Source organism: Triticum dicoccoides, chromosome 2A, assembly GCF_002162155.2.
Source record: "Triticum dicoccoides isolate Atlit2015 ecotype Zavitan chromosome 2A, WEW_v2.0, whole genome shotgun sequence".
NCBI lineage: Eukaryota > Viridiplantae > Streptophyta > Magnoliopsida > Poales > Poaceae > Triticum > Triticum dicoccoides.
In genome coordinates, this window is record NC_041382.1 from 671,966,457 (window position 1) to 671,994,364 (window position 27,908).

Consider the following 27,908-nt stretch of genomic DNA (forward strand, 5'->3'; position numbering starts at 1 on the left):
ATAGGAGCTCCCGAATCCAACCGTTATATGCTCAGTCCGCGCACGAGCGGTACTACCGCTCAGGGGAGCGGTACTACCGCTCGGGCGGAAGAAGCAGGGAATGGGAGCAACAAAACATGAACCTTGGGGCGGTAGTACCGCATATAAGCGGTACCACCGCTCACCCCAGCGGTACTACCGCTGGAGGAGCAGAACACGGGACCAAAAGAGGCAGGGCAGAGCAGAGTACGGTGGCAGTAATGCAGTAGCGGTACTACCGCCCGACCGGAGCGGTACTACCAGTTATAGGCGGTGCTACCGTGCCTTACTGCCGTGCAACTACTGCTAAACCTGACACGAAAAGTGCAGGACCCAAAATCGAGGCGGTAGTAGAGCGGTACTATGGCTGAGAGCTCCAAACGGTACTGCCTCTTGGGCTCGCGGTACTACCACTGGGACCAGACAAATGCTACTTCCAAGAAAAACAAGCATACTCCACGGAAAACCAGAACTGTCATAACTTCTGCATATGAGCTCCGAATTGAGCAAACTTAAGCTTGTTCGAAACAAGACGACGAGTAGCATCAAAACAGCAAAACCTCCAACAAATAGAGGAGTGAAACCTCCAACCGAGAAGAACCGACATAACCTCCAACATCGAAAACATCATAAAAAATGCGAGTGAACTCCGTTTTCGATGAACTCGAGCTTGTCACCAAGATGACCATAAGCTCCAAAACTCATAAAGAGAAGAACCAAACAAGAACCAATAAAGATGATGCAAGAATTCAATGGTTTGAGCTTTCTACGAACGATACGATCAAGCTACTCATCGAGATCCCCCTTGATAGTACAGAAATCGATCCTATAACCCGGTCTCCCAACTACCACTATGTGACCGGTAAAATAGAAAACCTATCAAGGGCAAATCTTGTCTTGCACATAGTCCACTTGAGCTAGATGATGTCGATCTTGACTTACTCAAGTTGGACCACCTTTCTTGAATGTGTTGGCTTGGTGAAGACTAGTAGATTGCTCAATTCTTCCGCACATCTTCACAAGTCCATTGTCACCACAATGGACGGCAAGCTTCAAGCACTTGATCTCTTCGTGATGCATCACTTGAACTTGCACACGGCAACCTAACCCCACACAAAATTCCCACGAAGACCATGGGTTAGTACACAAAGCGTAATTGACAATGCTTACCATACCATGGGATCACTTGATCCTTCTCGGTACATCTTCTGCGCTTTGTGAGTTGATTAACTTGATTCACTCTTGACTTAGTCTTGATCAACCTTGAACCTTTCCAATTCTCTTCATTTGGATGATGTCTTGAAGGTGGACATGAATGATCACACAATCTTCTTCTTCAAGACATGTTTGCAATAAGCTCAACTCTCACATGACCAATCTTTGGATAATTCCTTGAATAACACCTTGGTCGACACAAACTCTCCTTGAAACCAACACATGTACTCCAAGAAAATCCTATGGACAAAACCTTCAAATATAACTCAAGGCAACCATTAGTCCATCGAGATTGTCATCAATTATCAAAACCAAACATGGGGGCACCACATGTTATTTCAGTCTGTCACACTGATCTAACGGTGGAGACCTTCAAATTACTGTGGGGGCTCCTAGCTAGCTGCGTTTTACTGTTTTGTAATGACGCCCGCCACATCTTTGTCATGCATTGCAACATAGATGCTTTACTCATATTTACAATATAATATACTCCCCCCATTCCTAATTATTTGTCTTTCTAGACATTTCAAATAGACTACAACATACAGATGTATGTAGACATATTTTAGAGTGTAGATTCACTCATTTTGCTTCATATGTAGTCACTTGTTGAAATATCTAAAAAGACAAACATTTAAGAACGGAGGGAGTAGTAGGTTAAACTAAGACATACTATTGACACAAAACAACAAATAACTATAGTGATCAGTCTCAAAGGTATATTCAACTTCGTAAATGCACACCGACATGGGAGGTGAGTGGCAACCTAAATATATTTCTAGTCACGAATAAGCTCCAACTTTAGACTAGATACCATTCATTGCTAGAAGGGATAAGCGTCGTTCTTCTCTTCCTCGTCTTTCCGTACTTCGTCTACTGCTAACCTCTTCGCCAACCCATTTTGCTAGTGCCAACCAGCATCACGACAAAATCGGTGCGCTCATCGGCGACACCTCTTCTTCTTCCTCCTCCTTCCTCGTCAGTTTTAGTTTTCATTCCTACTTATTTTTTATAATACTCTTTCTTTGTTATTTCGAATTGTTTTTTGGAACACTCTTTCCTTCTCGAACACGATGGACTACTTGGTTGCTTTAGTTCATTTTCCTTCTTATTTTTGAAACACCCTCCCTTTCAACTAAAGCATGAACCACCTGGTCAATGTAGTGTCGTGTTGTCCTCACTCGTGAACCTTTTGACAACCGTCAGCGTGTAGACATCCTGTAGAGCATGGTCGTCATCCACCTTGAACACTAGGTTGCCACGTTATGAGTGCATGGTGGCCGTTGTCCATGATGGCAAGCGGTGCTCGGCCATTTCATTGAGAACATGTTGATCGTCATTTCCCACAAGCACTTTCAAAATGATTCGACGGGAATTAACTGCTTGCTTAATTAATTAATTACACAAATAATTAACAGCCAACCAAATTCTCTGTATGCCTAATGAACTTCCCACCAAATCAATTAATTATCTTCCTAATTGGAAAATGTTCCTACTTTTAATTATCTATAGGCATAATTGAGTGTTTATCTAATTAATTAATTGCATTAATGACTTGATTTTCAAATTAATTTGGTGCGAAAATAATTTCTACTTAAATTGACCTAATTAATTGCATATGTAATTAACTGTCTACCTAATTAATTACATTAATGGTTTGATTTCCAAATTGATTCAATGCTCGATTTTCAAAATATTTTTGCATGAATAAATGCTACGAACGACGACCACTACCCAGTATTGTAGGACATATTTCCTTAACGAAATTCTTGATTTAAATGGACACACTTGATTTGAGAATGTAGCATGTATGTCCCTCTGTATGACTAAGAAGAAAAATAATAAGACCACGTCCACGAATGCATGTAAGTGGTGGTCCGACGACCAACCTTCCGTCACGATGTTCCTCGACGCCGAGATCCATGCCCTGGCATTCTCGAGTATCGCGCCGACATCAGGCCCGGCCACGGAATCCTCCATGATGTCGCGCACGACGTCCCTCCGCAGGTGCACGGATGCATATGTCCATAAGAAAAAGATATGTTATTTCTATTGTATTAAAAATGTGATTGTCAATTAATAGCAGAGATAACGATAATAATAAATGACATAGTGCACGGGATTAATGATTTATTATCGAGGAATATCCTATTATGCTTTGTAATGTTATCAAAAAAATCTATATTTTGCTTTGTAATGCGATTTCTGAATTCTTAATTACTTATTATTAACGTGATTAAAATGAATCAACACCTTCCAAATCAAGCACAAAACAAGATCTCCCCCTTTAATGGGATTTGATTTTTAATGGGAAGGAGAAAAACCAATGAGAAGGGGTGCTGAGAGATGAGACAAAAAACCGATAAAAAAAATAAATGTACGGGACTACCAACTTTCCCTTTTACATTAACGTGTTTGGTTGGAGGAAATTAGAGTTAGGAATGAGAAGTGAAGGGGTACGAGACTTCAAACCTATTATTTGGTTGAAGGTATTGGGAATTCACAAAGGAATAGACATGGGACTTGAGACTCCAACTCCCACTGTTTTATTAACAGGGGAGGGGGTGGAAGTCCTTTAAGAATTGTTTTAGTGAGTCAATCTTAACTCTTCATCTTAATTTCTCTTGTCTAGTCCCATGTCAATTCCCACGAACCAAACAAAGGAGTATAATTTCTCCTCATGCTCTCACACATAATTTCTATCACGCACCAAACAAAGGAATGGGTATAAAATGACTCATCTCATGTCTAATCTTTTTTTATGAGGGAAGGCCATCATGGCTAGCTTTACTAAAAATTAAATAGGGATTACATCGTCCACAAGGTTTGGAACTAGGCAGCCCGGAGGCTCCCCCATCCAACAACTAGAAATCTTATTACAAAAACCATGATTAGCTAGCACATGCGCCGCTTGATTAGAAGAACGATAACAATGTTTAAATTTGACCTTCCCGATTGACGAAGACACGTCCACACATTCCGCAAAGATCGCCGCCGCAGCATCCCACCATCTTGTCTGTCCAGTACAATAATCAATTACCGTCAAGGAGTCAGACTCAGCTTCCACTCGAGGGAACCCCAGAGAATTTGCAAAGATTAGTCCATCACGCATAGCCATAGCCTCCGTTGTCACCACATCTGCTGCGTAAGGTATAAACCGACATTGTGCCGCCAAAAAATTAACATTACTATCTCTAAGAACAGCTGCAATGGCTCCTTCACCCTCATCCATATGGAAAGAGGCATCCACGTTTAGCTTCACGAACTTGGGTTCCGGCTTGCTCCATTTATGTTCATGTACAACGCAAATTTTTAAGTTGGCTTGATGAAAATTATTTGCAATTGCCAGGACCGAAATAGGCCATCTCAAGGGAGGTGGCGGTGATCCATCATGGGTGAGCTCACGGCGCACCCACCATAAGTACCAAGCCCCAACCGCTATCGCCTGCTTTACATCCAAATTAGGCTTTATAGGGATCGGTCTGGAGTCAGCTAGGATCAGGTGTTCGAGTATGATTGAACCAGAGCGATCAATTAACTTCGCTTCTTTAACAATATCCAGTATACCCAGTCGAAGCCACAATTCCTTTGCATGTGTACAGTCAAAAAGCAGATGGCATACATCTTCTGCGTCCTGGTGACAAATCGGACATGAGCCATTGGTACCCACATGTCTATTAATGAGTATGGATCTTAGGGGGATAATTCCATGAAGTGCACGCCAACAAAAAAATCTGAATCTTACGTGGAACCTGCAGTTTCCACAGTGTAGACCATACTTCCGGTAAGTTTGATCCAGCCTGGGCGTGCCAATACATTTGCATGCGCCTGAAAAGAATGAATCCATTGTAAACGGTACGCCGAACGAACTGAAAAAATACCCCTTCAATCTGGGTTCCAGGCAATAAAATCATCAAATGCATTATGATTAATTGGGATTTGCATGATCCTTCTAGCGTCAACAGGATTAAAAATAGAACGGATCAGGGGCTCGTCCCATGCTCCCGTATGAGGGTCAATGAGATCACTGACGACCGAGAGAATAGTTTGACCTCGGTTTGAGATAACCTTCCTATCCGGGCTGGCTGGCACCCAAGGATCACTCCATATATTCACATTCTCTCCAGTTCCGATGCGCCATATATATCCCAACTTAAAAGTTTCTAACCCCTTCATAATACTTTGCCATGTAAATGATGCTCCGCTTTTCAGTGTTGCTTGGAGTAAATTTACATTTGGATAATATTTTGCTTTCAAAACTCGAGCACAAAGAGAATCTGGGTTGGTGGTAAGTCGCCAACATTGTTTCGAGAGCATTGCTAAATTGAAAGAGTGGAGGTCCCTAAAGCCCATCCCACCTTCATTTTTTGGATAGCAAAGTTTCCACCAAGTGTACCAATGCATCCTTTTGTGTTCCTCATTATCCCCCCACCAAAACTGAGCAATCAAATCAGTGATCTCTTTACAAATCCCTTTAGGTATACTAAAGACTGACATGGCAAAAACTGGGATTGCTTGAGCTACAGATTTAATAAGAATTTCCTTGCCACCAGTGAACAATTGTTTCTCCATCCATCCTCGCAGCCTTTCTTTAATTCTTTCACAAAAGTGCCTAAAACAGTCACTTCTATCTGCTCCCACCATCGCCGGAAGCCCGAGATACTTGTCAGATAAAGCTTCAGTATCAATGTTTAACTGTTGGCAAATTTCAGTCCTAGATACGACAGGAGTGTTTGGACTGAAAAAGACACTAGATTTCGATAAACTCACCAATTGTCCCGAACTCTGACAGTAGGTCTCTAGAACATGCTGTAAGGAAGCTGCATTTAAAGTATCTGCTTTCATTAGAATCAAAGAATCATCAGCGAATAACAGATGTGATATTGATGGTGCATTTCTGCACACTCTGATTCCTTCTATGCCACCAGCTTCTTCTTCATCCTCTAAACTCCCATTCCTCTTCCCAAATATTGCCAAACACGTTGTAAGAGTAGAGATCTCTACTCCTAAGGGAGCAGTTGGTAGTCTCGCTTCCAGATTTTTTTAGTCCCACCTCCCACGGTTTATTTTCGTCCTAAAAAAATCTACGAAATTTCGTAGGTTAACCAGGGACAACTCCCACCTCCCAGGTTTTTTTTCGTCCCACCTCCCATGGTTTTTTTGGTACCTCGTCCCACCTCACACTGAGCCGCCACGAACCGCAAAAACCGCCTACCTTAGCCAAATCAACAAATCTCTCTCATTAATGCAATTTTCTTTAAGAAACAAATAATAGATTCTTTCCTACCTTAGCCAAATCAACGGACCTCTCCCATTAATGCAATTTGCTTTAGCAAACAAATAATAAATTCTTTCCTACCTTAGCCAAATCAACGGATCTCTCTCATTAATGCAATTTGCTTTAGGAAACAAATAATAGATTTTCAGGAAACAAATAATCTCTAATCTCTAATCTCTAATCTCTATCTCTAATCTCTATCTCTAATCTCTAATCCCTAATCTCTAATCTCTAATCTCTAATCTCTAATCTCTAATCTCTAATCTCTAATAATAATAATAATCTCTATCTCTACTCCTAATGTACGAGTTGGTTGAATAGTCCGGTTTATTTTCGTCTCACATCCCACCACCATATCTACTCACGTTAATTTTTTTTACCCTCACAATAAAAAGTTTTCTAACCTTTCCAAAGTTTCCTAACTAGACACGTTATAAACGGGCAGGAACTGATAGCACGTTACCAATCAATAAAATTTAGTTTCATGACAATCAATTCCAAATCCTAATTTTCCTAATACGTCGATCTTTCTCAAATCCTAATAAGCCCTCTTCCTCTTTCCTTTTTCACCGCTCCACCTAGAAAAAAAGACCCATCAATCACGCAACCCCTCCCTGCCTCTCCCCAACTCCCCAAGCGACATCCTCTCTCCCCTCCCTGCCGTCCCCCAAGACGCCCTCGTCGGCGCACTCTTCATCGGAGCGCCGTCCGCTGGAAGCCGGAGTCGGGAAGGAGAGCAGCCACCAGCGGGGGAGACCACAAGGGGAGGTGTTGGTTCTTCCTTCGATTGATGCATCCGCTCGTGGGGGCATTGCTGGTGGGGGGGCGAGGAGCGATGTTGGTGGCCGTGCTGGGGCCCGGCGGCATGGGCGGGCGCGCTGGAACTGGTTGTGTCGATGGCGTCGTTACCGCCGGAGACCACGTTCGTGTGGGCGCTGGCCAGCGCCGAATGCGTGGCCGGGTAGGTGCGCGTGCCTCTCGACGGTCTGCTCGACCCGGCCGGGTCGATGGCTGTACGGCTTCGATGTGCTGCGCACCGCAAAGGGCTTCCGTCGCTCGACGAGGTCATCCAGCGGTAAGGGGAAAAACCCCCTTCGATCCCTAACACTACCCCACCACAACAATCCATTGCTAAATTTTCTATGACTGTTTGGTTAAATTTGCAGGTCGGACAAGCTCGTTGGCCACATTGGGTAGCCGCCGCCCTCTGCTGAGATTGTTCACACCATGGATGAGATCTCCAACACTGTAAGTTACTCTTCTTTGGTTACGTTTTACTTAATCTGTGTAGTTTGATGTGGGTTGGCTGATGATTGGCTAGGTTTGCTCGGTCATTGATTCGGCGGAGCTGTGCAGGGACACGCACTCAGATAGGTGATTGGATGACGTCTGCTTGCTTCTTGTGTAATAATTTGGAAGCTCTGCAGCAAAGTGTTTTCAGTTTTCTTTTACTGAATATAAATATGTATGTGAACTAGGGAGTTTACGGAGGAAGCAGATAAGGCATCAATGACGAATTATGAGCATCTTCAAGTAAGGTCTATAACATAAATGGCATCTGTGAAAAGGGAGAGAGCAGAGTGAAATGACCAAACCAGAACGGTAACATTCATTTTCTGTGATTTTCTGCAGTACCTGAACACATATACTACTTTATAAAATGCGGTACTAAACGCTGAGAGTGAAGTGCCCTGCCTACCAGAGGAATATGGGAAGGCAGCAAATAACTTGCGTATCGACTTTGAGAAAGGAGGGATTCATCTTCGTAACGGTTGCCATAGTGATAGTTATATTCTGTTGTGATTGTTAGCTTTGAATTTGAATTAGAAAGATAATGCTCTACCATTGCAGATAAACTCGAACATTTTAATCAGCTGAACCTTGCAATTGCGCATCTGGGTAGAAAGTAGGTATTGGGCAGGCCGTTGCTAAGCTTAGTACTATTTTCACTGTCGAACTTGCATATATTGAAGTCAGTTGTAGTTCCAGTTTGGAATTTAGTACCATGCATATCAGCATATTAAGAGAAGCCTGATTGGTTCCATTGATTTGCTATAGAACGTTTTATTAGACATGAAGGTGCCTGGCTTTTCTTTTACAAAAATAGGGTAAGACCTACTTTGAAGAAAAATTGCTTGTTATGTTTACGAGTGGAGCAAGAAAACAATTGCTAATCTCCTTTCATATACTCATTTTTGTAGCTTAGTTGTCCATCTACAGATATTGGTGGTCATGCCTTGCCCCTCACTTCCCTCCAAGCTTGTCTCCCTCGCCCCCCTCTTTGAGGCAGCCGCCCGCTGCTCATCTCGGTGGCGTCAGGCGCGGCCGTACCCACCATGGCATCAGCGTGGCCCTTCTTGCAAGGAGCGGCGCCTCCTTGGTACGATCGCGACACTGATTCAGCCGGGTCGGCGGGGGTTAGTAGGCTCACAGGCTGGCGTTTCCTCGGATGCATCGATGTTCTAATCATGATGGCATGACCATAGATCGTATGAGTCTAGAAGACTTTGGGGCGGCTCATCTGCGTGGATGGTTATGGCTGGGCACACAATCCATTAATAAGCCTTCAAATTTTCACACAGAAGGTCCCCTCCTTTTCCTATTTGCATTTTTTTCTTTTTAATTTTTTTAGATTGCTTGCGTTGGCAAATGGAAGAAAGACTCAGCCTGTGCGTTGCTACGGGATGGAGAGAGGAGTGGATGGGCTTCACCATGGCATGGAGGGGTGGTTCCTAGGAGAGATGGGATCGACGATGTTGTGGCGAGGAGATGAGATGCAGTGATAACCGATGGTTGGCTGGCTATGCGGGAATAGTAGGAGGCAGCTATGCAGTGAGTGAGCAGAGGACTACTTTTTTCTCCGTCAAGAAAAGAAGAAAGGAGCAGTTTCTATGCGATGACATCAATGTCACGTAGTCTAGCAATTTATTTTTAGGAAAACATCAACGGAATGATCTATAGGCAGCCTACAATTTAAAGATCACTAAAATCAAGATGTGACTTACATTGTACCACACGAATGAAGCTAAAAACAATATTCCTCACATACATAAATATTTTAAACTCATCAAGTAGATCTTAGTTCGTAAAAGATAATTAGTTGGATCACTGCTCTGTGTGTACACATCTTTCTATTAAGGTTTTTTTATCAACTTACATTACAAGTGAAGTGGATTTTCAATTACTTTTACGGGCTATCATTTCTATCAATCATAGCCCGTAGTAACTTAAGCCAACTGCATAATGACCTTCATATGGTTTCGCCATTGTTTTTTCTCCCGTTGTGCTTGCGTGTTCAATCTTGTTATTATTGCATCTTGTGGTCTACTCTGATAGGTCATGTTTGTTTGTAGGGTGACATTTTATACATCTAGGGAACTAGGGCAATTTGGACATGTGATATTTCCTCGAGTAAGCAAACTTCTTTTGTATGGCCCAGCATGATGATCAACACCCATCTGGTTTTATATGGTGCCACTTTTGTTGTATACAACAAGCAACTATTCATTTTGTGTGCCTTGCAACAACATCATAATCTCATTAAACCTGCAATAGATCACACATTCAGTACATTTCAATTTTTAATTAGTCTAGACTGTGAAGTATCTGTTTTTTTAACATAACAGGGTTATCTAATCATATAATCTGTCACAAGTAGTAAGGGTGGGTAGATGAGCAAATTTTCCCAGATGGCAAGATATCTATACAAATTATGGAACTTGAATCTGAACATTGGAGAAGTGGACAGTGGACGAGACTACCACTGTTATAGGGATTAATGATTTATTATCGAGGAATATCCTATTATGCTTTGTAATGTTATCAAAAAAATCTATATTTTGCTTTGTAATGCGATTTCTGAATTCTTAATTACTTATTATTAACGTGATTAAAATGAATCAACACCTTCCAAATCAAGCACAAAACAGGATCTCCCCCTTTAATGGGATTTGATTTTTAATGGGAAGGAGAAAAACCAATGAGAAGGGGTGCTGAGAGATGAGACAAAAAACCGATAAAAAAATAAATGTACGGGACTACCAACTTTCCCTTTTACATTAACGTGTTTGGTTGGAGGAAATTAGAGTTAGGAATGAGAAGTGAAGGGGTACGAGACTTCAAACCTATTATTTGGTTGAAGGTATTGGGAATTCACAAAGGAATAGACATGGGACTTGAGACTCCAACTCCCACTGTTTTATTAACAGGGGAGGGGGTGGAAGTCCTTTAAGAATTGTTTTAGTGAGTCAATCTTAACTCTTCATCCTAATTTCCCTTGTCTAGTCCCATGTCAATTCCCACGAACCAAACAAAGGAGTATAATTTCTCATCATGTTCTCACACATAATTTCTATCACGCACCAAACAAAGGAATGGGTATAAAATGACTCATCTCATGTCTAATCTTTTTTTTTAGGGAAGGCCATCATGGCTAGCTTTACTAAAAATTAAATAGGGATTACATCGTCCACAAGGTTTGGAACTAGGCAGCCCGGAGGCTCCCCCATCCAACAACTAGAAATCTTATTACAAAAACCATGATTAGCTAGCACATGCGCCGCTTGATTAGAAGAACGATAACAATGTTTAAATTTGACCTTCCCGATTGACGAAGACACGTCCACACATTCCGCAAAGATCGCCGCCGCAGCATCCCACCATCTTGTCTGTCCAGTACAATAATCAATTACCGTCAAGGAGTCAGACTCAGCTTCCACTCGAGGGAACCCCAGAGAATTTGCAAAGATTAGTCCATCACGCATAGCCATAGCCTCCGTTGTCACCACATCTGCTGCGTAAGGTATAAACCGACATTGTGCCGCCAAAAAATTAACATTACTATCTCTAAGAACAGCTGCAATGGCTCCTGCACCCTCATCCATATGGAAAGAGGCATCCACGTTTAGCTTCACGAACTTGGGTTCCGGCTTGCTCCATTTATGTTCATGTACAACGCAAATTTTTAAGTTGGCTTGATGAAAATTATTTGCAATTGCCAGGACCGAAATAGGCCATCTCGAGGGAGGTGGCGGTGATCCATCATGGGTGAGCTCACGGCGCACCCACCATAAGTACCAAGCCCCAACCGCTATCACCTGCTTTACATCCAAATTAGGCTTTATAGGGATCGGTCTGGAGTTAGCTAGGATCAGGTGTTCGAGTATGATTGAACCAGAGCGATCAATTAACTTCGCTTCTTTAACAATATCCAGTATACCCAGTCGAAGCCACAATTCCTTTGCATGTGTACAGTCAAAAAGCAGATGGCATACATCTTCTGCGTCCTGGTGACAAATCGGACATGAGCCATTGGTACCCACATGTCTATTAATGAGTATGGATCTTAGGGGGATAATTCCATGAAGTGCACGCCAACAAAAAAATCTGAATCTTACGTGGAACCTGCAGTTTCCACAGTGTAGACCATACTTCCGGTAAGTTTGATCCAGCTGGGCGTGCCAATACATTTGCATGCGCCTGAAAAGAATGAATCCATTGTAAACGGTACGCCGAACGAACTGAAAAAATACCCCTTCGATCTGGGTTCCAGGCAATAAAATCATCAAATGCATTATGATTAATTGGGATTTGCATGATCCTTCTAGCGTCAACAGGATTAAAAATAGAACGGATCAGGGGCTCGTCCCATGCTCCCGTATGAGGGTCAATGAGATCACTGACGACCGAGAGAATAGTTTGACCTCGGTTTGAGATAACCTTCCTATCCGGGCTGGCTGGCACCCAAGGATCACTCCATATATTCACATTCTCTCCAGTTCCGATGCGCCATATATATCCCAACTTAAAAGTTTCTAACCCCTTCATAATACTTTGCCATGTAAATGATGCTCCGCTTTTCAGTGTTGCTTGGAGTAAATTTACATTTGGATAATATTTTGCTTTCAAAACTCGAGCACAAAGAGAATCTGGGTTGGTGGTAAGTCGCCAACATTGTTTCGAGAGCATTGCTAAATTGAAAGAGTGGAGGTCCCTAAAGCCCATCCCACCTTCATTTTTTGGATAGCAAAGTTTCCACCAAGTGTACCAATGCATCCTTTTGTGTTCCTCATTATCCCCCCACCAAAACTGAGCAATCAAATCAGTGATCTCTTTACAAATCCCTTTAGGTATACTAAAGACTGACATGGCAAAAACTGGGATTGCTTGAGCTACAGATTTAATAAGAATTTCCTTGCCACCAGTGAACAATTGTTTCTCCATCCATCCTCGCAGCCTTTCTTTAATTCTTTCACAAAAGTGCCTAAAACAGTCACTTCTATCTGCTCCCACCATCGCCGGAAGCCCGAGATACTTGTCAGATAAAGCTTCAGTATCAATGTTTAACTGTTGGCAAATTTCAGTCCTAGATACGACAGGAGTGTTTGGACTGAAAAAGACACTAGATTTCGATAAACTCACCAATTGTCCCGAACTCTGACAGTAGGTCTCTAGAACATGCTGTAAGGAAGCTGCATTTAAAGTATCTGCTTTCATTAGAATCAAAGAATCATCAGCGAATAACAGATGTGATATTGATGGTGCATTTCTGCACACTCTGATTCCTTCTATGCCACCAGCTTCTTCTTCATCCTCTAAACTCCCATTCCTCTTCCCAAATATTGCCAAACACGTTGTAAGAGTAGAGATCTCTACTCCTAAGGGAGCAGTTGGTAGTCTCGCTTCCAGATTTTTTTAGTCCCACCTCCCACGGTTTATTTTCGTCCTAAAAAAATCTACGAAATTTCGTAGGTTAACCAGGGACAACTCCCACCTCCCAGGTTTTTTTTCGTCCCACCTCCCATGGTTTTTTTTGGTACCTCGTCCCACCTCACACTGAGCCGCCACGAACCGCAAAAACCGCCTACCTTAGCCAAATCAACAAATCTCTCTCATTAATGCAATTTTCTTTAGGAAACAAATAATAGATTCTTTCCTACCTTAGCCAAATCAACGGACCTCTCCCATTAATGCAATTTGCTTTAGCAAACAAATAATAGATTCTTTCCTACCTTAGCCAAATCAACGGATCTCTCTCATTAATGCAATTTGCTTTAGGAAACAAATAATAGATTTTCAGGAAACAAATAATCTCTAATCTCTAATCTCTAATCTCTATCTATAATCTCTATCTCTAATCTCTAATCCCTAATCTCTAATCTCTAATCTCTAATCTCTAATAATAATAATAATCTCTATCTCTACTCCTAATGTACGAGTTGGTTGAATAGTCCGGTTTATTTTCGTCTCACATCCCACCACCATATCTACTCACGTTAATTTTTTTTACCCTCACAATAAAAAGTTTTCTAACCTTTCCAAAGTTTCCTAACTAGACACGTTATAAACGGGCGGGAACTGATAGCACGTTACCAATCAATAAAATTTAGTTTCATGACAATCAATTCCAAATCCTAATTTTCCTAATACGTCGATCTTTCTCAAATCCTAATAAGCCCTCTTCCTCTTTCCTTTTTCACCGCTCCACCTAGAAAAAAAGACCCATCAATCACGCAACCCCTCCCTGCCTCTCCCCAACTCCCCAAGCGACATCCTCTCTCCCCTCCCTGCCGTCCCCCAAGACGCCCTCGTCGGCGCACTCTTCATCGGAGCGCCGTCCGCTGGAAGCCGGAGTCGGGAAGGAGAGCAGCCACCAGCGGGGGAGACCACAAGGGGAGGTGTTGGTTCTTCCTTCGATTGATGCATCCGCTCGTGGGGGCATTGCTGGTGGGGGGGCGAGGAGCGATGTTGGTGGCCGTGCTGGGGCCCGGCGGCATGGGCGGGCGCGCTGGAACTGGTTGTGTCGATGGCGTCGTTACCGCCGGAGACCACGTTCGTGTGGGCGCTGGCCAGCGCCGAATGCGTGGCCGGGTAGGTGCGCGTGCCTCTCGACGGTCTGCTCGACCCGGCCGGGTCGATGGCTGTACGGCTTCGATGTGCTGCGCACCGCAAAGGGCTTCCGTCGCTCGACGAGGTCATCCAGCGGTAAGGGGAAAAACCCCCTTCGATCCCTAACACTACCCCACCACAACAATCCATTGCTAAATTTTCTATGACTGTTTGGTTAAATTTGCAGGTCGGACAAGCTCGTTGGCCACATTGGGTAGCCGCCGCCCTCTGCTGAGATTGTTCACACCATGGATGAGATCTCCAACACTGTAAGTTACTCTTCTTTGGTTACGTTTTACTTAATCTGTGTAGTTTGATGTGGGTTGGCTGATGATTGGCTAGGTTTGCTCGGTCATTGATTCGGCGGAGCTGTGCAGGGACACGCACTCAGATAGGTGATTGGATGACGTCTGCTTGCTTCTTGTGTAATAATTTGGAAGCTCTGCAGCAAAGTGTTTTCAATTTTCTTTTACTGAATATAAATATGTATGTGAACTAGGGAGTTTACGGAGGAAGCAGATAAGGCATCAATGACGAATTATGAGCATCTTCAAGTAAGGTCTATAACATAAATGGCATCTGTGAAAAGGGAGAGAGCAGAGTGAAATACCAAACCAGAACGGTAACATTCATTTTCTGTGATTTTCTGCAGTACCTGAACACATATACTACTTTATAAAATGCGGTACTAAACGCTGAGAGTGAAGTGCCCTGCCTACCAGAGGAATATGGGAAGGCAGCAAATAACTTGCGTATCGACTTTGAGAAAGGAGGGATTCATCTTCGTAACAGTTGCCATAGTGATAGTTATATTCTGTTGTGATTGTTAGCTTTGAATTTGAATTAGAAAGATAATGCTCTACCATTGCAGATAAACTCGAGCATTTTAATCAGCTGAACCTTGCAATTGCGCATCTGGGTAGAAAGTAGGTATTGGGCAGGCCGTTGCTAAGCTTAGTACTATTTTCACTGTCGAACTTGCATATATTGAAGTCAGTTGTAGTTCCAGTTTGGAATTTAGTACCATGCATATCAGCATATTAAGAGAAGCCTGATTGGTTCCATTGATTTGCTATAGAACGTTTTATTAGACATGAAGGTGCCTGGCCTTTCTTTTACAAAAATAGGGTAAGACCTACTTTGAAGAAAAATTGCTTGTTATGTTTACGAGTGGAGCAAGAAAACAATTGCTAATCTCCTTTCATATACTCATTTTTGTAGCTTAGTTGTCCATCTACAGATATTGGTGGTCATGCCTTGCCCCTCACTTCCCTCCAAGCTTGTCTCCCTCGCCCCCCTCTTTGAGGCAGCCGCCCGCTGCTCATCTCGGTGGCGTCAGGCGCGGCCGTACCCACCATGGCATCAGCGTGGCCCTTCTTGCAAGGAGCGGCGCCTCCTTGGTACGATCGCGACACTGATTCAGCCGGGTCGGCGGGGGTTAGTAGGCTCACAGGCTGGCGTTTCCTCGGATGCATCGATGTTCTAATCATGATGGCATGACCATAGATCGTATGAGTCTAGAAGACTTTGGGGCGGCTCATCTGCGTGGATGGTTATGGCTGGGCACACAATCCATTAATAAGCCTTCAAATTTTCACACAGAAGGTCCCCTCCTTTTCCTATTTGCATTTTTTCTTTTTAATTTTTTTAGATTGCTTGCGTTGGCAAATGGAAGAAAGACTCAGCCTGTGCGTTGCTACGGGATGGAGAGAGGAGTGGATGGGCTTCACCATGGCATGGAGGGGTGGTTCCTAGGAGAGATGGGATCGACGATGTTGTGGCGAGGAGATGAGATGCAGTGATAACCGATGGTTGGCTGGCTATGCGGGAATAGTAGGAGGCAGCTATGCGGTGAGTGAGCAGAGGACTACTTTTTTCTCCGTCAAGAAAAGAAGAAAGGAGCAGTTTCTATGCGATGACATCAATGTCACGTAGTCTAGCAATTTATTTTTAGGAAAACATCAACGGAATGATCTATAGGCAGCCTACAATTTAAAGATCACTAAAATCAAGATGTGACTTACATTGTACCACACGAATGAAGCTAAAAACAATATTCCTCACATACATAAATATTTTAAACACATCAAGTAGATCTTAGTTCGTAAAAGATAATTAGTTGGATCACTGCTCTGTGTGTACACATCTTTCTATTAAGGTTTTTTTATCAACTTACATTACAAGTGAAGTGGATTTTCAATTACTTTTACGGGCTATCATTTCTATCAATCATAGCCCGTAGTAACTTAAGCCAACTGCATAATGACCTTCATATGGTTTCGCCATTGTTTTTTCTCCCGTTGTGCTTGCGTGTTCAATCTTGTTATTATTGCATCTTGTGGTCTACTCTGATAGGTCATGTTTGTTTGTAGGGTGACAGTTTATACATCTAGGGAACTAGGGCAATTTGGACATGTGATATTTCCTCGAGTAAGCAAACTTCTTTTGTATGGCCCAGCATGATGATCAACACCCATCTGGTTTTATATGGTGCCACTTTTGTTGTATACAACAAGCAACTATTCATTTTGTGTGCCTTGCAACAACATCATAATCTCATTAAACCTGCAATAGATCACACATTCAGTACATTTCAATTTTTAATTAGTCTAGACTGTGAAGTATCTGTTTTTTTAACATAACAGGGTTATCTAATCATATAATCTGTCACAAGTAGTAAGGGTGGGTAGATGAGCAAATTTTCCGAGATGGCAAGATATCTATACAAATTATGGAACTTGAATCTGAACATTGGAGAAGTGGACAGTGGACGAAACTACCACTGTTATATATAATTATAGTGATATTCAAAGCTATTTTTTTGTCTTAATGTAAAGTTTATCGTAGACAGACATCCACCCAGAAACACACACATGAGACATGACACACACACTTCCTTTTGGATTTGCCGGTTCTATGTTACCTCAGGAGCACAAAACTTGAGTAATTATAGCAAAACAATTCAAGGATGAGACTACGAACCAACCTGTGGGTGGATGGTTAGAGGACTGTGGTATCTCCAGCCCATCAGGGTTCAAATCTTGGTGCTCGCATTTATTCCTGGATTTATTTCAAGATTTTCGGTTATGCGCATTCAGTGGGAGGAGACGTTCCCGTCGACGACGAGGTGCCTACGGACTTCGTAAATTTCAAAATGATATGCCGGCTCAATCTTTCGGAGGTGCTCATAAGGGTAGGGTATGCGTGTGTGCGTTCATAGGGGTAAGTGTGTGCGCGTGTATATGAGCGCTTGTGTTTGTACTGATGTTCAAAAAAAATTGAAGGACAAAACTACTGGACAGTGCAAAATACCTCTTTATTCCCATATAAAGGACACATATTCCTTGCGATTGTCTTTTCATATACCATGATATGTTCCAATTTGCCAAAGAGTTGGCAAGGTACCGGCCCAAAATCAAGTGCATTATGAGCACCCCTATTCCTAGCTGCTAATCTGGATCTTAATAATTAATGCCCATACCTTGTTAGACCAAAAGAAGCAATACTTTCATTGATAGACTAAACGACTCATGGCATGTGGACTAATGGACATGTCTTTTAATCCAAGGCATGGAGAACTCGGTACATGTCGAGGAAGAGGAACATAATGCCGGAGGAAGGCAATAACAAGTATCAGCTTAAGGAGTTCTTGATGGAGACGATTGGCCAGATCTTACTTGTAGCTTTTTTTGTGGGTAAGTCTTTAACTTCACATTGTTGGGCTAAGTTATGTTCGCATCTCCGTTTTGAATTAAATCAATTGAACCTACTGGAAAAAAATCCTTTGGGAGTGTGACATTAGCAGGCGCGACAAGAACGATGATGGGATGCTCACTGGAGATGAGGTCAAAAAGGTAAATACGCCAATGATGCATAGATATATGTATGAATTGTACATGTACACACAAAACATAGTGCGACAGGTATCTCCTGCCAAGCTTTAATTTCGGTAAGAGGTTTTGTTACCCGTAGCAACGCATGACCATTTAACTAGGTGTAATCCAAAATAAATAAATTAAAAGCCCGTAGTAACGCACATGCGTTCTACTAGTGTGGTAAGTAGTAACGCACATGCGTTCTACTAGTGTGGTAAGTGTATTAGTCGGCGACCCGGCGATTGCCATGCCATGACATGAGCCATGACGATAACCATTTCGTGGAAGATTTGACTTGGTAAGTGAATTAATCTGCGAATCATGTTCGATCCTGAGAAAATAACAGCATTGCTACACACACGACATTCCTTGCACGATTTATGGACGACAGAGCCAGCTGAGCCTTTAATCACATCTGATGCGTGGATTTGCACCGTTGGATCATCGGTCGTGCAAGCATCGTCCAAGGACTGTCGTTCGTCAAGTAGTTTCGAGAAAATAAATGCCGGAGATTTGGAGATTCACCCGACATTTGCTGGCTTCCACAGTTCCTACATATAGCCCGCCCACACTGTGTAGCCCGTTCAGTCTCATCGGCCACTCAGCACCACACAACGAACGGCGATGGGGAGAGAGAAGCACGCGATGGATTCCGTGGCCGTCGTGGCGGTGCCGTTCCCGGCGCAGGGCCACCTCAACCAGCTGCTGCACCTGTCGCTGCAGCTGGCGTCGCTCGGCCTGGGCGTGCACTACGCCGCGGCGGCGCAGCACGTCCGGCAGGCGCGCACGCGCGTGCACGGCTGGGGCGACGAGGCGCTCCGCTCGATCCACTTCCACGACCTCGGCATCGCCAGCTACGTCTCGCCGCCTCCAGACCCCGCCGCCGACTCGCCCTTCCCCTCCCACCTCATGCCCCTCTTCGAGGCCTACACCGCCCGCGCGCGCGCCCCGCTCGCGGCCCTCCACCAGGACCTCTCCGGTTCCTGCCGCCGCGTGGTCGTAGTGCACGACCGCATCAACGCCTTCGCCGCCGAGGAGGCCGCGCGGCTGCCCAACGGCGAGGCGTTCGGGCTCAACTGCGTGGCCGTCTCCATGCTCGTCGGAAGAATCGACGCCGACCACCGGCTACTGCGTCAGAACGGCGTCGTCTTCGGCGCCGTCGAGCGCTATGCGACCAAGGAGTTCATAGAGTACGCCAACCGGGCCAGACCGGCGAAGCACATCTCGACCGGCGCGGGCATCCTGGCAAACACGTGCCGCGCGCTGGAGGGTGATTTCATCGACGTCGTCGCCGGGCACCTGGCCGCCGACGGCAAGAAGCTCTTCGCCATCGGGCCGTTAAACCCACTGCTCCACGACAGCGCGCCGAGGCAGAGCAAGCAGCGCCACGAGTGCCTGAACTGGCTGGACGAGCAGCCTCCGGCGTCGGTGTTGTATGTGTCCTTCGGCACCACGTCGTCCCTGCGAGCCGAGCAAATTGAAGAGCTCGCAGCAGCACTGCGCGGCAGCAACCAACGTTCATATGGGTGCTGCGCGACGCCGACCGCGGCGACATATTTGCCGAGGCCGGCGAGAGCCGCCACGACAAGTTCCTATCAGAGTTCACCAAGCAGACGGAAGGGACGGGGCTGGTGGTCACCGGGTGGGCGCCGCAGCTGGAGATCCTAGCGCACAGCGCCACGGCGGCGTTCATGAGCCACTGTGGCTGGAACTCGACCATGGAGAGCATGAGCCACGGCAAGCCGATTCTGGCATGGCCCATGCACTGCGACCAGCCGTGGGACGCGGAGCTTGTCTGCAACTACCTCAAGGCCGGCGTCCTCGTGCGGCCATGGGAGAAGCACGGCGAGGTGGTCACGGCGAAGGCCATACAGGAAGTCATCGAGGAGGCCATGCTCTCCGACAAAGGAATGGCCATGCGGCAACGGGCAAGTGCGCTCGGGGAGGCCGTCCGCGCCTCCGTGGTTGACGGCGGTTCGTCGCGCAAGGACCTAGATGATTTCACTGCTTACATCACAAGGTGATCGACAAAATGCCATCTGGGACGATGGCCTTTCACGCCGACACAGTTTCTACCTGCTGATGGTACACTGTCCGATATGTAGTTCTTCACTATTGGTGAATCCAAAAATAAAATTATAGGTTGCAATAGCAGTTGCTGATGTGAAGCTGCACCAATGGAACATTTTTCTGAACTTCTTTTAGGTTCTTTCTGCTGGTAAAAGTTGGGATTGCCATAGAGATGCTTTGAGAACACAAAGTTTATTACTCCCTATCTTTGCTTTTTCCTCTTTGTACATTCTACTCCCTCCGTTCCGAATTACTTGTCTCAGGTATGGATGTATCTAGATGTATTTTAGTTCTAAATACATCTATTTCTGCGACGGAGGGAGTAGTATTTTTCTTACCACCATGAAACAATGCTCTGAGTTGCATTCTCCTGATTCCTGGCTATGCGTTGTATATGTTGAGATGATTGTTACAGTTCAACTTACTGTCGTTATATTTCTGAATTGGACTGAACTGTTGTCATGAAGCTAACCTGCCATGAACATTGTAGTTTGGCATCTGTCAAAACATACCGAAATACTAGTATGGTATATACTGAAACCGAACCTAATGACCATACGCCGTGGGAGGTCGTGTTATATTACTACTTGGTTATACTCCCTCCGTTCCGAATTATTTGTCTTAGATTTGTCTAGATACGGAGGTATCTAGCACTAAAATGAGTCTAGTTACATCTGTATCTAGACAAATCCAAGACAAGTAATTCAGAACGGAGGGAGTACATAGCTAGTAGTTATGCTTGCCTTTTGCGCTATACGTACAGAACTGCAGACAGCAGAATGCAGATGCCTCCATTTGGTTAAAAAAGGATAGATATGGAGATATTTAGTCATCAAAAGTTACAAACATAACTGCAAAGTTCTTGCATCACTTTCAAATTCATGTCACCTTTGGTAAATTAGGTATATATCGAAACCATACCGAAATAGGCGGCAAGCAATGCCGATTTTGGAATGCTTGATCTCGATTCATGTTCTTTGCAATCTGATTCCAAGTTAATTGCAGTTAAGCTTGCTACAATGCGCATGTTCTGGAGGTCGGCGCTACATAAAACTATTGAGCTAGCGGAGCTTGCCTTCACCTTTTATGCTCTCTGGTGCAAATCCCTAAAAGGTAGCAAGTGTTCTTATCAAGTTGTTAAGAACACATATGCCAAAGGTTTCTGATATTTCTTTATCTCTTTAATTGCTTCTATGAGTCATTTTAGACGTGTGAGCAAATACTCGACAAGCTCCGGCTCACAGAGTGGAGACTGGATAGCGTATACGCTCTTGACAAGTCTGTACAATGGAGATGCGATGGAGGGCACAAATGTGAGCCCCTTTTCTCACTTTTTCTGGGTGTGAGTTCAAAGGGCCGTCGGCCGAGGCAGATATACCGTTTGTTTGTGTAGGAATTATGAGCAACTCTTATCTGCATCCATTCTTGTTTCAGGAAAGACTTTCATCAGTCAGTGATGCAAAGTTCCCGGCAGAATGCCCTGGGGAGCTCTCAGATAATGGGATGAGCCGTTCACGAAGCTCCATGAAGATCCAAGAACTGGATAGGTACATTGAATTACTACATGAGGAAGTGGCACTAATGAGGCAGGAACTTAGGGGAGTTCGCACAAGTCAGCAGGAAGTAGTAGAAACAGTTGATGATATAAAGGTATGCAAATATCATCTCTCTCTCTCTCTCTCTCTCTCTCTCTCTCTCTCTCATGGAGCTTCAAGTATGTGATCCCTAACATGGTCGTTTGTTATTGCAGAAATCCTTCTTCGGCTGAAGTCATTTTATCTATGAAAGCACCGGTTGCCCTAGCTACACTTTTGAGTACAAGTGGCTGAGGTAAACTTGGTTGTTAATTCAACTGATTATCACCATAAGGATCTGGCTAGATTAGATTTACAATAATATTGTTACATGGTACATACATGTCTTATCCACGAGGTTATGACTGACAAACGAAGATTTTCATTGTTTAGTCGCAAAGTTTTCCAGATCCACGACGAGGTTATGTGGCTAACAAACAAACTACACCATTAGGGTTTTCTTTCCTCTCGTTGTTGCCCCCGTTGGTCCGCCCTGCCCCAGTGTCGCTATGGGACTTGGAGTAGGGTTTTCTCCATTCCTTACATAGTTTTTGTCTCCTTTATCTGGGCGGTGAGGAGGCGGAGAAGTCATAGAGTTAGAATAATGCCTTCTCCAGTTTATCCCCACTTCAGGTCTGCACCTAGTACCAACAAAGAGCGCGCAGAGGTCTGTTTCCGACGGATTTGGTCGATGTTGGCCTCCGTCGAGTTTGCTTGGATCCGACCGACGTTGGTCTCTAGCTAGCGCTTGTGGTCATTGATGTGTTTACATGTACATCCTTCTAATATATATTTTTCTATAATGGTGATGATTGTTGTTACGGTGCGTTGGCCCTTTAAAGTCTTAGCAAGACAGTTTTCCAACTATCAGCTTCAACAAAGTTTGCCCGTATCTAATGAGAAAGGGATGATGAATAGTCGTCGCTAGGTGGTCCATGTTCATAGACGGGATTATGTAATGAGGGAGGGATTATGTGTTCGTTACTTTTGTGATCTTTGAGGATGGGCAATAGCCCAGCGGCAAGGGCGTAGTGGCGCTTCATTGCAGACCTGGGTTTGACTCTCGTCGGGAGTGAATTTTCCGTGATCATTATCCAGATAGATTCTTTCTATAAAAATATGTCCTGGGTGCTAGTGCCCATGGATCTTATTTTTTTTGTTACTTTTGTGAGTCCTGCTGTCACATCCAATATTTTTAACCCTAGACCTGCTGTCACATACTGTAATATAAAAACTCCTACGTCGAAAGACTTTCTTGAAAAGAAATAGTAACAAACAACAAATAAACTGCACACTCGCATTGCCAGTGATTTGGTTTCACTACTAGTCCACTACCTACTGCACCCACCATAGAGGCTAGTACGCCATTCATTGCATAACTCGTACTCCAAGTCTCCGGTACTCCACGACGTCCAATTCTTTCCGGCTCCACTGACACTCACGGTCAACACAGAGAATGGAAGGGAGGGCGAAGAACCCAGCGGCGTCGGTGGCCGTCGTGGCGGTGCCGTTCCCGGCGCAGGGCCACCTCAACCAGCTCCTGCACCTGTCTCTGGAGCTAGCCTCGCGCGGGCTGGACGTGCACTACGCCGCGTCCCCGCCGCACGTCCGCCAGGCTCGCGCGCGCGTGCACGGCTGGGACGACGACGCGCTCCGCTCGATCCACTTCCACGACCTCGCCATCTCCACCTACGTCTCCCCGCCTCCAGACCCCGCCGCCGACCCGCCCTTCCCCTCCCACCTCATGCCCATGTTCGAGGCCTTCACCGCGGGCGCGCGCGCCCCGCTCGCGGCCGTCCTGCGCGAGCTCTCTGCTTCTCGCCGCCGCGTCGTCGTCGTGCACGACCTCATGAACGCCTTCGCGTCCGAGGAGGCGGCGCAGCTGCCCAACGGGGAGGCCTTCGGGTTTTACTGCACCGCCGTGTCGTCCATCGTCGGGCGGATGGACGCCGGGCACCGGCTCCTGCGCGACAACGGCCTCACGCACCTCCCCACCCGCGTGTCCCAGGAGTTCCTGGACTACGCCAGCAAACGCGCGATGGTGGCGCGGTCGATTTCGGACGGCGCCGGCATCGTCGTCAACACGTGCCGCGCGCTTGAGGGCGAGTTCGTCGACGTTGTTGCGGAGCAGACGGCGGCCGACGGCAAGAAGCTCTTTGCCATCGGGCCGTTGAACCCGCTGCTCGAGGCGACGGCGTCGAACCAGGGGAAGACGCAGCGGCACGAGTGCCTGAGCTGGCTTGACCAGCAGCCCCCGTCATCGGTGCTCTACGTGTCGTTCGGCTCGAGCTCCTCGCTCCGGGAGGAGCAAGCCGCGGAGCTTGCGGCGGCGCTGCACGGCAGCAAGCAGCGCTTCATCTGGGTGCTGCGTGACGCCGACCGCGGCGACATATTCACGGACGCTGGCGACAACCGGCACGCCGAGCTGCTGTCCCAGTTCACCAAGCAGACCGAAGGCATGGGGCTGGTGATCACGGGGTGGGCGCCGCAGCTGGAGATCCTGGCACACCGCGCCACGGCGGCGTTCATGAGCCACTGCGGCTGGAACTCGACCATGGAGAGCATGAGCCACGGGAAGCCAATTCTGGCCTGGCCCATGCACTCCGACCAGCCGTGGGACGCGGAGCTAGTGTGCAGCTACCTCAAGGCCGGCCTCCTTGTGAGGCCGTGGGAGAAACACGGCGAGGTGATACCGGCGACAACCATACAGGAGGCCATTGAAACGATGATGGTCGCCGAGGAAGGGCTCGCGGTGAGGCAGCGGGCAGAGGTGCTCGGGGAGGCCGTCCGTTCGTCGGCGGCTCAGGGCGGATCATCGCACAAGGAAATGGACGACTTCATATCATACATGACAAGGTGATGTATGATGATGGAAATTTTACACTGATGAAGAATGCTGTAGTTTCTGTTTAAATAAACTTTGAGCAGTTTGAGTTGAGCTTGGATTGTATCACTTGAGAGGAAATTTCATTTCGTAATTCTTGTCGTGGTTTTAGTTTAGAATTATGGAATGGAGTGATAGTATTAGGAGTAGTACTAAACAAGCATGAATGGCCCAGTATTTTCTTTGGTTGACACTGTCTCTTTGGGATCACGGATTAGAAGACTTGTCTGCCTTTTCTAATGTATTCTTCCTGTAATCTTTGACTATCTTAAAAAATATCTTGTTTGACCAAAGTGTTCAGATTGCAAGGTTTGGCACATGGTTGCGCGAAAAAACAAACATAAAATGAGTTTGAAAAAGCGTTGCTACCATCTTAGATTCTCCTGTCTTTAGAGCATCTATAGTCAGACCTATCGTACTCGTTTCAAACGTCTGGACAGACCATCCGGTCACCAACCAAACTTCTCAAACTGTGGACAAATGCCTGGGCTGACCAGCATCCCTCATATTCAGCCCAAATATAGGGCGGACATGGGGCTGCCAAGACATGCGGCGCGTCCACCTGACAGGCCCGGCCCACCATCGACCCCATAGCTACCCCACAAAACTCCCAGCCCGGGTGCCTCACTACGGACCCTAGCTCACTCTCTCTCGCTTCCTCCTCTCCTCTCCCTCGTCGATTCCGATCCCGTCCACTGCGATGTCTAGCTCCGGCAACAAATCTGGCTCTGAGCTCGACTACGAGGAGGAGATGGCCCTCCGCATTGCGTCGGAGCGGTTCAAGGTGGAGACCGGTGGCATCTCCGGATCTGGAGCATCGCCGCAGGTCCCGTGTCGGCGCAGCGCGGACGCCAGAGCTGGACAATCTCGACCCGCGCGCATCGACGTCAGGACAGCACAGTCCGCACCGCCCTCACGCCATCTCCTTCCCCCGCTGTCCGCTCCTCCATGCGGGCAGCGGTGGGTGCTAGTGCCCGCGCAGCCGGCCCGCACGCGCACTCCGGCGCGCGCCGCGAGCAGCGAGAGGCAGCATGCATGGAAGAGGGACGCGTCGGAGCATGGGCGTCAGAGTCCGATGTGTCTCGTGTCCAGGCTCCCGCAAATCTCCCAATGTTTGGTTCCGCTTTACAGGAAAATCGTGGCCCGGACTGCTCCGCAGATGGATGGGGTTGGCGTTAGATGGCTTCGGGGTCCAGACAACTACGTCCGAACAGTTGCGGGTGATTTGAGGGTCGGCGTTGGAGATACCCTAATGAAGACTATGGCTCGACTTCTGGCGTCATCATGGTTGGCGAGGTGATCGGCACGGACGTTTGTGCGATGAGGCCATGGTAGCCGGAAAGACAAGTGGCGGTTCACTCAGGGTCTGATACAAATTAATAAGTAGACGGATATCGTCTTCCTTGCGTGTGTGGCTCAATACAGCTTGGTTGATACAAATTCTTGGTCATGTTTTGCATCTTATTTGGTTGCACACGAAGCCTCAAAGTGTATGAGTAAAAACACAAACACGAAGTTTGGTTGTATGTTTGTGCCCCTCAAATGCAACATGTGATTGTTTGATTAACCATGATTAATCTCATCTTTTTCGCACCGTGAACTTACCCCACATCACTACACTTGAACAACTTTGTCTATGAGCGTCAAAATAAAAAGCTTACATGAAAGTTATATGAATGGTCAAACAATGTTCAACCACGTGCGATGAATTTTCTCAAATGTGTCTAGAACAGCATACACACTTTAGCACATTTGTACAGTCCGCGGGCGACCCATTCTCGGCCCATTTTTAAGCCGGATTTGCGTCGGTGTGGACACGCGACGGACGCGCGCTCGCCTACTCCTCTTCCCGGGCCCGCTGGTTTGTGGCACATTGGCCTCCTGTCTCACACCCTCTGGCCAACAAGCAACCCTCCCGCCTCCTCCGCCGCCGTCCATTTTTTTCCGGCGACTCTTCTAGCTGCCGCCGCCTCCACATCCGCCCAGCGAGGAGCAAACTGCTTCCCACCGCCGCTTCCCCCACCGCACAGCCGCCCACGACCAAGAAGCCGCCTCGCCGCCCCTGCCACATCCGACCGGCACGCTCGTCGGACACCGTCACACTCATCGGACGTCGGCAGGGCAGCTAGCTTGTCTGTGGGCGGCGCGACTTCCCTCCTCGGTCGTCTCCAATGTCGACGCCCGCAAATTGTTCGACAGTTTGCCAAGGTACGAAATGGACTCCGCCGACGAGTTCTTTTTCCAGAATTTTCTTTGCGACTCCGACGATTCGTCGTCCGACGACGAGGAGGACATATTGGCTGCCGTGTTGGTCCATCACCACCTCAACAACCAGCGGCCGTTGTTCCGTGGCTCCATTCCGGGCCACCTTCCGGCGTTGAATCGCAACCGAGAGAGTGGGCATTTCCTTCTCTGGAAGGACTACTTTGATACAACAAACCCATTGTTCAAACATCACAAATTCCGCCGCCGGTTCCATATGAGTAGGCATGTTTTCAACTGAAAGGATCGATATGGTTGACTAGAGGGGGGGTGAATAGACAACTAACAATTTTTAACTTTTCTTTACCAAATTAAACTTTGCATCAAAGTAGGTTGTCTAGATGTGCAACTAGGTGAGCAACCTATATGATGCAATAACAACAAACAAACAAGCAAGCAAGAGAAGTAACACTAAAGAGCTTGCACAAGTAAAGGTAAGAAATAACCAAGAGTGGATCCGGTGAAGACAAGGATGTGTTACCGAAGTTCCTTCCTTTTAAAGGGAAGTACGTCTCCGTTAGAGCGGTGTGGAGGCACAATGCTCCCCAAGAAGCCACTAGGGCCACCGTATTCTCCACACGCCCTCACACAATGCGAGATGCCGTGATTCCACGATTGGCGCCCTTGAAGGCGGCAACCGGACCTTTACAAACAAGGTTGGGGCAATCTCCACAACTTAATCGGAGGCTCCCAACAATACCATGAAGCTTCACCACAATGGACTATGGCTCCATGGTGACCTCAACCGTCTAGGGTGCTCAAACACCGAAGAGTAACAAGATCCGCTAGGGATAGGTGGGGGAATCGAAAATCTCTTGGTGGAAGTGTAGATCGGGGCCTTCTCA

At 46.2% G+C, this 27,908-nt stretch overlaps 1 protein-coding gene and 1 pseudogene across 1 annotated transcript; both read left to right on the forward strand.

The window, feature by feature from the left end:
- The first annotated feature begins 18,881 nt into the window (after positions 1-18,881).
- LOC119356116 lies at positions 18,882-20,763 on the forward strand (annotated as a pseudogene).
- A 2,185-nt stretch (positions 20,764-22,948) lies between these two features.
- Positions 22,949-25,009, forward strand: LOC119351825 (putative cis-zeatin O-glucosyltransferase). The gene has a single exon (XM_037618619.1). It carries the CDS (start codon positions 23,374-23,376, stop codon positions 24,775-24,777), a length of 1,404 nt encoding a protein of 467 aa, XP_037474516.1. The 5' UTR covers positions 22,949-23,373; the 3' UTR covers positions 24,778-25,009.
- The last annotated feature ends 2,899 nt before the right edge of the window (positions 25,010-27,908 follow it).

Excerpts from the sequence above, each read along its gene's own strand:
- LOC119351825 (XM_037618619.1), top strand. The coding sequence starts at position 23,374 with ATGGAAGGGAGGGCGAAGAACCCAGCGGCGTCGGTGGCCGTCGTGGCG.